The sequence below is a fragment of the Helianthus annuus genome, chromosome 11, assembly GCF_002127325.2.
Source record: "Helianthus annuus cultivar XRQ/B chromosome 11, HanXRQr2.0-SUNRISE, whole genome shotgun sequence".
Classification (NCBI taxonomy): Eukaryota; Viridiplantae; Streptophyta; class Magnoliopsida; order Asterales; family Asteraceae; genus Helianthus; species Helianthus annuus.
Genome location: NC_035443.2, coordinates 185,513,771 through 185,527,216, shown reverse-complemented (window position 1 = coordinate 185,527,216; position 13,446 = coordinate 185,513,771). Strand labels below are relative to the sequence as shown.

The window sequence follows — 13,446 nt, the reverse complement described above, 5'->3', positions numbered from 1 at the left end:
TTTTACTTCATTTAATATTTGCATTTAATTTTAATACAAGGGTATATTGGTAACTTACAAAAATCATTAATTTGTATTCTTCTCCTTTAATAACTAACTAAATTAAATTTGTAACTCATTTTCAAAATATATATATTTTTTTCCAATTTAAAAAAACAATCTAATTTAAAGTGTAGAATAAATTAATAGTTGTGTAGGATAAATTACGAGTTGTGTAGGATATATTTCGAGATGTGTAGGATGAATTTCGACTGTGTAGTACAAAATTCTATAATCTATAGGGTATATGTAGGAAATTTTGATAAGTGTAGGTTTTTTGATTATATGTAGGATAATTAATGATTAGTTGACTAATTAATTAAAGAGTTATAAATGAAATAGTATTTTACTAATATGTTCTTTCTTCTTTTTCTTCTCACATTAAATTTCTTTTCAAATGAATCTTCCCCAATGTAAGGTATTGCAATTTATTTATTAGATATTTTTAGTCTCGAATGTATATATGTAACTAAATGAGGATTTCAATACGTCTTAATTCTACCATATTTTAATTAAGATTGTATTATTGATTCTGTGATTAAAATAATATCCCAATACATCTTAATCCTCTTTAATAAGAAATACAACATCAAAGTTTATTTTTTTAAACATATCTTTAAGACTATATGTGTTAAGTGATTACATTATATTTATTCTACATGTGTAACACGAGCTTATTCAACCCGTGCAGTGCAATACACAACTTTTTTAAAGATATAAGTTTTTTATTATTTAGTAAATAAAACTATAGTTATTCAACCTCTATAATAGATGAGGTTCTAACCAAGTTACTAACAACTGAAACTTTCAACACTCTTGATGTGTATTTTTGAAGGGATCTTATTAGAAAAGAGTAAATTACTGAAATCGTCCTTTATGTTTGCATCATATTGCAAACTATGTCCTTTGTCTTTAAAAAGTACTAAAAAGCGTACTCGATGTTTGCAAACTCTTACACGTTACGTCCTTTAGCCATAACTTAGTTTTCATGGTTAAATCTGAACAAGTGGACCCACATAAGGGTATTTTGGTCCTTTTACCACATACGCTTAAATAAATAAATAGAAATAAAACTCACAAACTCTCCCTGTCTCTACAAACTCTCTCTGTCTCTCTCTCTACAAACTCTCTTTACAATCTGGTTTGGCAGCACCTCCATCGAATCACCATCACCATCACACCACCACCGCCATCGCTACACCACTCTCTCTAGACGTGTTTCCAGAAGAATTGTCTTGTCTTCCACCAGATCAACATATAAAATTTAAAATCGATTTAATACCGGGAGCTAAGCCGGTAGCTAAATCATCGTACCATTTAGCACCTTGGGAAATGACGGAGTTAATGAAGCAACTCCAGGAACTATTAGATAAATGCTTTCTGCGTCCAAGTTCATCACCCTGCGAAGCTAGAGTACTGTTTGTTAAGAAGAAAGACGGAACGATGCGTATGTGCATTGATTACCGCAAGCTGAATAAGATCACCATTAAAAACAAATATCCATTGCCCAGAATAGATGATTTGTTTGATCAACTTCAGGTAGCGAGTCATTTTTCTAAAATCGATCTTAGATTAGGATATCATCAGCTAAAGGTTCAAGAAGAAAATGTACCTAAGACTGCTTTTAGAACTAGATACGGCCATTCAAGAACCTAATAAATAGTGTCTATAGAATGTATCCAGGTAGGTTTGTCATTGTCTTTATAGATGACATACTTATCTATTCTAAAACTCTAGAAGATCATGCTAAGCATCTAACAATAATTCTAGAAATCTTAAGAAAAGAGAAACTATATGCCAGATTTTCAAAGTGTGAATTCTGAAAGAAAAAAGTTCAATTCCTAGGGCACATAATAAACAAAAGGGAGATTCAAGTTAATCCAACAAAGATCGAAGCAAGATCCAAATGGGAAGCTCCAAAGACGCCTATGGAGATTAGGAGTTTTCTTGGGCTCGCGGGATACTATTGAAGATTTATTCAAGGTTTCTCAAAGATTGCTACTCCATTGACAGCCTTAACACATAAAATAGCAAAATTCCATTAGGTCCCAAGCAAGAAGAATCCTTCAATACCCTCAAATAGAAGCTAAGCACTATTGCGATCCTATCACTACTTGAAGGATATGAAGATTTTGTAATTTACTGTTATGCATCTTATAATGGTCTAGGTTGTGTGTGTTGATGCAAACGGAAAAGGTAATAGCATATGCATCACGACAACTAAAAATTCATGAAAAGAATTACACATACGACCACGAACTTGGTGCCATAGAGCTTGCTCTTAAGATATGGAGACACTATTTATATGGTACCAAATGTGTGATATATATAGACGATAACACATATTCGACCAGAAAATTTTAAACATGAGACAAAGAAGGTGGATGGAATTAATTAAGGACTAAAATTGTAAAATGAAGTGTGTTTTGTTGGTATAATTTCAAGGGATTTAGATTCCCATCCAGGCAAAGCTAATGTAGTCGATGATGCATTAAGCACGAAGGAGAGAATCAAACCAGTGGTAAAAGCCTTAAGATTGGATATTAAAATCAATTGTTTAAATCGGATTCAAATTAAAGCTTTAAAAGATGACCATCTCAAGAAAGAACATATGAAGGGAAACTTAAGTTTATGACAAAGGGGAAGATGGAATTCTAAGGTTTGATAAAAGAATTGGATACCAAGGATTGGTGATACCTAAAATAAGTTGTTAGACGAAGCCCATAGGTCCAAATATACAATACATCCAGGATCAGATAAGATGTACAAGAACCTGAAAAGTCATTATTGGTGTTCTAGAATGAAAAGATCTATTGCTCAATACGTAGTGTTGTGTTTGACTTGCCTTCAAATGAAAGTTAAACATCAAAAGCATGTTGGATTATTGCAACAAAAAGAACTACCAATATGGAAGTAGGATAGAATAACCATGGATTTTGTCACTAAACTTCCAAAGAAACAGAAAGGGCATGATACAATACGGGTTATAGTAGATAGGCTAACCAAATTAGCACATTTTCTACCCATCAATGAAAGTTACTCTTTAGAAAGGTTTAGCTAGAATGTATATAAATGAAATTCTTAACCGACACGGTGTGCCACTGTCAATAATAGAGATATTCGATTCACGTCAAGGTTTTGGACTTGTTTCTAGAAAGAATTAGGCACTTGAATCAATTGAAGTCGGGTGTGTAATTGACTTTGGTGGTAGTTAGGATACTCACCTACCATTAATTGAATTTTCTTACAATAATATTTACCACGCTAGATCAAAGCAGCGCCATTTGAAGCTTTATGTGGGAGAAAGTGTAGAACCCTACTCTGTTGGACCGAAGTAGGAGAAAGTCAGTTGTCTGGCCCAGAAATTATACAAGAAACAACTAATAAGATAGTACAAATTAAGCCCCAATTAAAAGAAGCTTATGATCGTCAGAAAAGTTATGCTAATAGATGGAGAAGACTTTTAGAATTTAAAATTGGAGACTATGTTATGTTAAAGGGTTTCTCCATGGAAAGGCATTGTGAGATTTAGGAAAAGAGGAAAATCGGCCCAAGATACATTGGTCCTTATAAAATTATTTCTAAAGTCAGAGCTGTAGCATACAAGTTAGAATTACTCGAGACATTGAAAGGAATTCATGATACCTTTCACGTGTCTAATTTACACAAGTGTTTGGCTGACCCAGCTCAAGCTATTCCACTAGAAGATGTTCAAGTTAATGAGAAACTCTATTTTACAGAACAACCGATAAAGATTTTGGATACACAAGTGTGAAAATTAAGAAGGAAAGTTATACCAATGGGGCTAGTGCAATGGCAAGGTCAAAAAGGACCAGAAAGAACATGGGAATTGACTAAAGAAATAAAAGCAAAGTATCCTCGTCCATTCAGCGAACGGAACAATTTCAAGGACGAAATTCCTAATTTGGTCGGGATATTTGTAATACGTGTTTTCATGTCTTATATTTATTATTATTTGTTATATTCTTTCTACATATAATTTATATAAAATATAATTATTAGTGCTATTAATTTAAAGGAGTAAACTGCTAAAATGGTCTCTGAGGTTTAGTCATTTTTGTCACTTTAGTACAAAACTTAAACCTTTTGAATCTGTGTCTCTACATTTCAATTTTATTACCATTTTCATTTAATATCAATTGATTTATTTAGCAAACATGTTTGCTTTCTGAATCCTAAGAAAAACAATATAGAGTAAACTGTCAAAATGTCCCTGAGGTTTGGTCACTTTTTTTCCAAAACTCAAACCTTTTGAATTCAGGTCCCTGTGGTTTCAATTTTTTTTTGGCATTTTCATCCAAAATCAAAATCTGGTCAGTTAACATCCAGTTTTTTTTTGTCTTTTTCTCCCCTTTTAGTGAATGGCAAATTGATATTTTAACATTTTATTATAAAACGAATTAAAAAAAATCTAATCATTTTGCCCTTCATTAAAAGGGAGAAAAAAGACAAAAAAAAAAAAAAAACTGGATTTAATTGAAAATCTTACTAGATTTTGGATGAAAATGACAACAAAATTAAAACCACTGGGACCCAAATTCAAAAGATTTGAGTTTTGGACTAAAGTGACAAAAGTCACCAAACCTTAGAGACCATTTTGAGAGTTTACTCAATAATATAAAAACATTGCTTGTTTGACTTAAGTTGACCAACCTTATCTCTTTATTTGCATACATATCTTACAACAAGTTGATGGCAGTATTCTACTTAAGGAAAGTCACCTTTCAAATAGGCTACCTCTCAAGAATTTTTGAGGGGTGTACCTATTGGCACACCCAAATGCATATATGCACATTAAAAAAGATTTTTTTGTCCTATATGCATACCCTGCAGTGTCGAGCTGTGGCCATAGCACGACGTTTTAGTCCGGTCAACCAGACAAAAGACTGACGGGTCTGTTGACCTGATCAAAACGCCGAGCTTTGGCTGCATTTTGGTCATGTCAACCAGACAAAAGACAAAAGACTGGCAGGGTGTCTGGTTCACAGGACCAAAACACGGCCAAAGCTCGACGTTTTGGTCCGGTCAACAGACCCGTCAGGCACCCATCAGTCTTTGTTTTGTCTAGTTAACCGGACTAAAACGCCGCGCTTTGGCCATAGCTTGAAATGCAGGGTTTGCATATAGGACAAAAAACCCTTTTTTAGGCTGACTATCTGCGCACCAAGTGTGCAAATAGTCTCCCCCTTTAAAAGACACCCATCCTAATCCACATATTCACTGCCTCTATAAATAAAGAATAAAAATTTTTGAAAATTATTATCTGTAATACTTTAAATAAAGGCTCATTAAATAAACAAATAGTATTTGGCAAAACGGTGATAGCAATAGTTACAACCACTTTCAAATCATCTTTTCCGGTGTGACGACTTTTCAGGTGTATAACTTTATTTATTTTGTTATTTAAATAAGGATTAGTTGGGTTGATTAGAAAAAATATTTTGGACTTTTAAATTTTTGTGTTAAACGTTATTTTAGTTTTTCTGGTTTATGTTATTTTGCTGGTTAAGTTTTGTCCAAAGGTTTTTAATGTTTTCATTTTAGTCTACTGGGTTAACTCCATCTTAGAGTCTCTCTTATTTTCTTAATACTTATTTTCTCAACTATTTATTTTATTTTTAAGGTTTATTAATAACTATTTAATATCTCATTAACTCAACCCTCTGTAATAAACAAGTTTCTAATCCAGATTATAATAATTGAGTATCTCTATTGTTCTGTATTTGGTAAATGATAAACGTGATTGTTCCAAATTTATGATATTCAAATTTTATCTAATGTATTTCAGTTTATGGATTTTATCTTTTATAAACATTTCACTAACAAAAAAATGAAGTAAGAAAGATAGAAAGGTCTTAGTGTCTTACAAGAATTTCATGCCTTGCTTTCTCAAGTTTGTCGTCAACTTGATCCTTACCCAATTGTTGTACTTGCTCCTCCTTTAAGACATCATTTCAGAGAAAAATAAGTTACTGCTCAAAACTGTAAATTTGAAATAATAACTACAAATTGGTGATGAAAAACTATGTACTAATTAAGTAAGTAACAAACTATAAAACAACGAAGAAATTGCTAATATAATAGATCATAAGATGTTGACAAAATTGGTGTTCAAAGATAATATATAGTTAAAACCATCAAATGAATTTAACAGTAAATTACACGTCAAATTTGGTAGAAAATTAATGAGTACGGACAAGGAAATTAAGAGATGATAGAAACAATATCATATGCCTTGTCTGATTAAAATGCTATGCATATAGATTCTATCAGAGAGAGAAATTGGGCGTTTCATTTGTAGCTTGTATACATGAGACGTTTCATTTGTAGCTTGTACACACGAAAACGATTGGTGGCGATAATTCGTCCAGGATACGGTTGTAAATTGAAGATTAGTAGTTTTTTATGGAAAATGTATATAATGTTATGGAATATGAACACATTTTGAATCAAAATGAAAAGGTGAGCAAGTAACAAAAACCCACTATTTTTAAACCTAAGTGGGCACCCAATCGACAAGGGCTTGGGATTCATCCATCGAAATCCCATAAGCTTCAATAGATGTCCCATCTGAATCCCATAAGCTTCAAGAAAGGGGCCAATCTTCAAATGAAAACGGTTTCATGACTGGTTGTTAAAGCTTTTGAAAAAACAGAACCCAAAACTCCTTCTGCGATGGTGGCAGAACCCTAGCGTCGCTAGGGTGGCGGCGATGATTGTCTGGGTGGCTGACGGCGAAAGAACTGATGGTGGTGGTTCTCGTGTAATCCCGATCAAGAGCCAAAGCTCTGATGCCAGTTGTTAGTATCACTAGGATTGAATACACACACGAAACTGAACACACACACACGAAAGCTATAAACGACACGAAGATTTAAAGTGGTTCAGTTGGCTGACCTACGTCCACTCTGCTGCAACTAGGGTTTCTTTATCATTCAGGTGCTCAAGGAATTACAAGTACAATGATATCAATATATAGAGACTAATCTAGCGTTTGGAAACCCAAGTTAGGCCCAAGCCCACATAGAGATAACTAGGGCCGACTAAATTGAAACCCTAATTTAACTGCCAAATAAAGATGTGTGGGCCGACTCAAAGCTAGGGTCGGCCGCCCTCCCTTGATCGAGCCTCCACACCAATTCACCCAACAATACGTGATTCTAATTTCTACATCGTCGATTTTGGTTTAAGGGTTCTTATCCATATATTATTTTATTTTGGTTGTACACTTCATGAATTTTGCTCAAATCTAGCATGAAGTTGGAAGATCCATCATTTAGTTACTTTCTTTTTTGAGTAATTGTGCCATTCGAATGTTGAAAAGCTAAAGAAGTGTTGTTCGCACCAGCGTGAAGGCTAGCATGAAAAGGTATGTATGTTTGTATCATATCTTGATTTGATTTTGCGAAAAAAAAAATGGTACGACAATTACATTTACTTTGAATATATGAACTGAGGCCTCCTCTCAAAATGGTGGTGGCGCTACAAATCATCCGGGAACCGCTTTGGGTTAATGTTATTGATGTAATATGAAAGGAAGGAGCTCGGGGGGCTGGTTCCTAGTAAGAAAACTCTGCCTGGTGTATGGAATGCTATTGGGTCAATAAATAGAGAATTTTGCAACAGGGGCATCAATCTGGAAATAAAGTTTGTATGCTCAGTGGGGAAGGAAGAGTCAGCTAGATTCTAGCTTCATAACTGGATTCCAGGCGGCAAGCTAAATGACTAGTTTCCCGATGTGTTTTCTATATGTAAGGTAAAATCAGTCAGAGTTAATAAAAGTTATAGAAGGACCGAACATGGAATACTTTGGGACATTGCGTTGAGAAGGCTATTCGACATGATCGAAGAGATTAACCAAGCGGCTTGGCTAAGAGATATGTTGATGAATCAGAATCTAAAAGGTTGGGAGTTTGGAAACATGGCTGGGGAGTTCTCTATATTGAAACTTCAGGTGGAGCTCCATAGCATTCCTGAAGGTAAATTGTTTTGTGTGGAGAATGGTTAGTAAAAGTATTCCTACATACAATGCTCTTGCAAGAAGATGTATAATTGTGGGAGATGGGAGATGCAAGAGATGATTTGGGGTTGGAATCGGTGGACCATATCATGTCATTGCTGAGTGCATTTGGGCCAGAATAGTGTGGTCACGTATATGTGTATGGCTGGAGGTTCCAGTTCCATTCCAGTTTGTGTCGTTGAATCAAATGCTGGACTTATGCAAGTCGGCGAAAGGGTCGAAGAACAAAAAGGAAGCCATGTATGCAGTTTTCTTAATGACAATTTGGAGGATATGGTTGGGTAGAAACGGAAAGGTTTTGGTGTTACAAGTTATGGGTTGCAACTACTCTGTTTTTTGTTTCTGTTTTTGGCTAGTTTAACTACTTGCTAGGGTGGATCATGTGGCTGTATGTTTGGTGGTATTGAATAAAATGGCTTCGTTTTGATGTTAAAAACAATTACATTTTCATTGACTTATACTCTTAACGTTGTTATATATTAGTAAGGACTTATCCTTTTTGTATTCATATATAGTTCATTTATAACCTCTTTTTTATTCATATATATATATATATATATATATATATATATATATATATATATATATATATATATATAGATATAGTTCAATTGATCTTTTTTTTGAACGACCAACATAATTGTTGGGATAAGTTGGAGAAAGTCTAACTTCTTTTAGACTGTTTTTGTAAGTAGAGGGTCTGTTGTGTAACTTCTGCATAAGTCATGTTCTTGTTTAGAATGTTTAATAATGCGCAGGGGTCATAAGTGTCAATCTAGAAAGATGTTCGTTAAGATGTCTGTTTAGGCAGTTATTAGCTGTTGCTAATCAGTATAAAAGGTAGATTGGGGATTAGGGTTAGGTATTGAGTTTGTAATTCTTCTTGAATCGTTTGTTTGAATAATGAATCGAGTGTTAATCGTTGGTGAGATTCTTGTGTTATTGTTCAACAATTGGTATCAGAGCCACGGTGGCTCGATTTTGATAGAATTTCATTGAAGATTGATCAGAAATTTTGATTATTCATGATGGGATCAACAACAAAGCTTGTTCTTGATTAGTTTGACGGTAAAAACGATTTTGGTCTGTGGAGGATGAAGATGAAGGCCCTATTAGTTCATAATGGGGTTGTAGATGCCCTAAAAGGGGAAGATAAGCTTCCAGGAGATCAGAGAGTGACAGACAAGGAGAAGAAGGAGATAATGGAAAAGGCTCATAGCGAGATTGTGTTGAGTCTCGGAGATAGAGTACTCAGGGAGGTTTCAAAGGAGACTATAGTTGCCTGAATCCGGACCAAGCTAGAAAGCCTGTACATGACGAAGTCACTGGCTAATTGGTTGTATCTAAAGAAATACACATTCAATTTGGCTTCTGGTAAGTCCCTTGAAGATCATACAGATGAGTTTAATAAACCCATTATTGATTTAGAAAACATTGAGGTAGGTATAGATGATGCAGATCAAGTAATCATATTCTTGACTTCATTACCGAGTTCATATGAACATTTTGTGGATACTCTTATGTATGGGAGGGATTCGTTATCCATGGTAGATGTTTAGCTGCCTTAAATTCTAAAGAATTGAAGAAGAAGTCTGATGAACAAGAAGATGTTGGTGAAGGTCTGGTTGTAAGGGGAAGAACTGAACAGAGGTCATTCAAACAAAAGGGGCAAGAGAGATCAAAGTCAAAGTTTAAAAGAAAGTGTTTCATATGTAGTTATGAGAAACACTTGAAAAGAGATTGCCCACAAAGAAACAAGAAGCAAAAGAAGTTTGATTCATCTTCAAGTTCAACAAAGACTCAAGGCCATCATCAGACTTCTGAAGAATCTTTAGATGGATATGATAGTGCAGATGTACTAGTAGTCACAGATCATGGTCCTAAAGATGATTGGATCATGGATTCTCGAGGATCTTATCATATGACTCCAAACACAAGTTTGTTTAAGGAGTTCAAGAAAGAAAATCTTGGCTCAGTAAAGCTAGGAGATGACAGGGCATGTATGATCGAAGGGCATGGCACAGTTGTTCTTAAACTTACCAATAGCACTGAAGTAGAGTTGTCCAATGTCAGGTATATTCCTAAATTGACCAAGAATTTAATTTCTTTGGGTACCTGTGAAAGTAATGGCTATACTGTTAGTCTTAAGCATGGAAAGGCCAGAGTTGTAAAAGGGTCTATGGTAGTTTTAACTGGTACAAGAAGGGCCAATGACATCTATGTCTTAGATGGTCATGCTATGTGTGGTGAAGTTGCAGTAGCAGAAAAGAAAGAAAGTACTGCCATGTTATGGCACAAAAGGTTAGGCCATATGGGTAGTCAAGGAATGAAGGAGTTAATAAAGCAAGGTGTGATAAAAGACTTGGTAGACTATGAATTTGGTTTATGTGAGAATTGTGTAATGGGAAAGGCACATAAGGTTAAGTTCTCAAGAGGGGTTCATAGGTCAAAATATAACAACCCTAAACCGACACCCTCGTAATATTTCCCGACACCCTAAAAATATTTAGAGTATCCCAATATGTTCCTAAAAACACCCCATACGTGAAAACAGACCCCGAATACCTTAAATATTATTAAAAATAATTAAAAATCAATTTTTGGGCTTGTCGCGGGCCGCGTAGACCCCTTAGGATCTTACGCGGGCCGCTAGAGATCGAAAGTGTGGCAAAACCCGGTGCTGACACGTGTCCGACTAGTGTTGAACCTACTAGGTGACCCGGATCACCTACGCCGTTGACCATCTTTGACGCGGGCCGCGTAGCCCCTTGGCTACCCTTATGCGGGCCGCGAGAAGGTCCAAATCAGACACTATATAAAGGAGGCCTCAGATTTTCAGTCGACTCGCTCATTTCTTTTCTTTCTAATCAAATTCTGAAGTAGTAGAAGCTATACTCGGGTATAATACCCCCTAAATAACGAGGTTCTGCTCCGTTGTAAGTATCATAACCCTGGATACGTATTAGATACTCTGCCCGATTGATCTAGGGTTCCGTAACGACTATCGTGGTTCTTCCCGACGTAGTCGTTGGAATGCCATCTTGGGGAGGGTATTACTAATGTTAAAATGAGTTATTATACTAACACGTGTGCATTTGTGTAATTTATAGATAATTCCCAGGAAACCCTTACAGAAAATCTAAGACAACAATGTGAGTAATCTCCTTTTTACAAACTGTTTTTACAAAACCTCACTTAATTAATTATATATTAAGCAGTTATTGAGTATTTGTAAGGATACAATTATCGTCGGTATGTTGGGGTTTTGTATACAAAATTTGTTACCACCTGGTCAAGGAGTAACATTTCCACAAGTCAGGTTTGATAGTACCGTGGGTGGTAATTGGTATAACTTGGAAACAAATGTAATTGCGAGACCGCCCTCAATACTGTACAATGGTTCTTATTTAAACTTGATTAAACTGGATTCACTCACCAGTATTTCCCAATGACAAAATGTTTTTAAACGCGTTTCAGGTAACAATATGTAAAAGCCAAATAGAAGCCAGCTGGACAGCACTGAAGGCTTGGAAAAGTGGCAATAAAGTTACCTAAAATAAAATAGATGTTTTTATTAAATAAAAATAAGATTTATTCCTATGAAACTAAGTGTACTGCAAACTTGGGTTTATCCCATGTGTTTAATATGAAAATGTGGTATTTTACTCTGATAAAACATTTCCTAACTACGGTCCTAATGAAAATTCCGTTGCCAAATTAGACAATAATAGGATACCACCGAAACTGGCCGCGACCGCCCGTTCCTGTCTTTGTGTAAGGGGACGGGGGTTGTGACAAAAAAAAGGTCCTAGATTATGTTCATGCAGATCTATGGGGGCCAGCAAGAACCATGTCTTTAGAAGGAGCTTTGTATTTCTTATCCTTGATTGATGACTACTCAAGGAGGGCGTGGGTGTATCCTTTAAACACAAGCATGAAGCATTTGAAAAATTTAAGGAGTGGAAAGTTCATGTAGAGACACAATTTGAAAGAAAGGTCAAGAAACTAAGAACAGACAATGGTCTGGAATTCTACAGTAATGAGTTTCACATTTTTTGTAGAAACAAAGGTATTGCTAGGCATCTAACAATACCTGGAACCCCACAACAAAATGGTCTTGTAGAAAGGATGAACAGGACCCTACTTGAAAGAGTTAGGTGTATGGTTCATCAATCTGGGCTACCTAAAAGTTTTTGGGCTGAAGCTTTAAAGACTGCAGCACATGTCATTAATAGGTCACCATCTTCAGCCATTGAAATCATGGTGCCTACGGGGAAGTGGTCAGGTCTACCTGTAACAGATTTTGAAGACTTGAAGGTATTTGGTTCTTTAGCTTATTCATATGTAAATAATGGTAAGCTAGAGAACAAGGCTCAGAAATGTTATTAACAGCAGAAATGTTAAAGTCATAGAAGAAATGTTATACAAGGATGTGATCAATGGATCTGATAAAAGAGTCAAGAGAGTTCAGGTTGAGGTAGAGCCTATGGCAAGTGAACCTGAAGCAAGTGAACATGTTGAAAGTAGTTCTGAACAGACTAATGTGGGTCAAGGTGGTCATATTTCATCAGAGAATACAAGTGATCAGTCATCAGGGCAATGCATTGCTAAAGACAGAACAAGAAGACAAATAGTGAAACCTGTAAGGTTTAGAACACAAGAGGATATTTATGCATTTGTCTTTAGTGTTATTGAACATGATAGTATAAATGAACCACTGTCTTGTAATGAAGCCATTAATTCTGTTGAGAAAGACAAATGGCAAGTGACAATGAAAGAAGAAATAAAGTCCTTGTATAAAAATGAAACCTGTGAGTTAGTGGATAAGCCAAAGGATCAGAAGCTTGTATCCTGTAAGTGGATTTAGAAGGTTAAAGAATGGATGCCAAGAGAATTGCCAAGATACAAGGCAAGGTTGGTGGCTAAAGGTTTCACACAGAGAGCTGGTGCGGATTACAATGAAAGTTTTTCTCACGTGGTAAAGCATACCTCTATAAGGGTAATATTGGCATTAACTGCATACAAAAATTTTGAGCTGGAGCAATTAGATATACATGAAGCAGCCTCAAGGGTTTGAAGTTGAAGGACATGAAGATAAGGTATGTTTGTTGCTGAGGTCTTTGTATGGTTTAAAAGAATCACCTAGGCAATGGCATCTTAGATTTGATGACTATATTGTCTCTGATGGCTTCAATAGAAGTAAGTATGACAGTTGTGTGTACATTGGAGAGTATGAGCAGGGAAAGTCTGTGTATCTATTGTTATATGTAGATGACATGTTGATGGCTTGTGAGAACCAACAGGTAATCAAAGATACAAATAATTTGTTGAACCAAGAGTTTGATATGAAGGAACTGGGGCCGGCT

General features: G+C 35.5%; 1 protein-coding gene across 1 annotated transcript in view; it reads right to left on the bottom strand.

The window, feature by feature from the left end:
• Positions 1-13,446, bottom strand: part of LOC110891442 — a 49,262-nt gene that overhangs the window by 13,099 nt on the left and 22,717 nt on the right. The window contains exon 5 of the mRNA XM_035980371.1: positions 5,928-5,999. Coding sequence (XP_035836264.1) covers positions 5,928-5,999 — 72 coding nt within the window. The remainder of the gene's footprint in view (positions 1-5,927; positions 6,000-13,446) is intronic.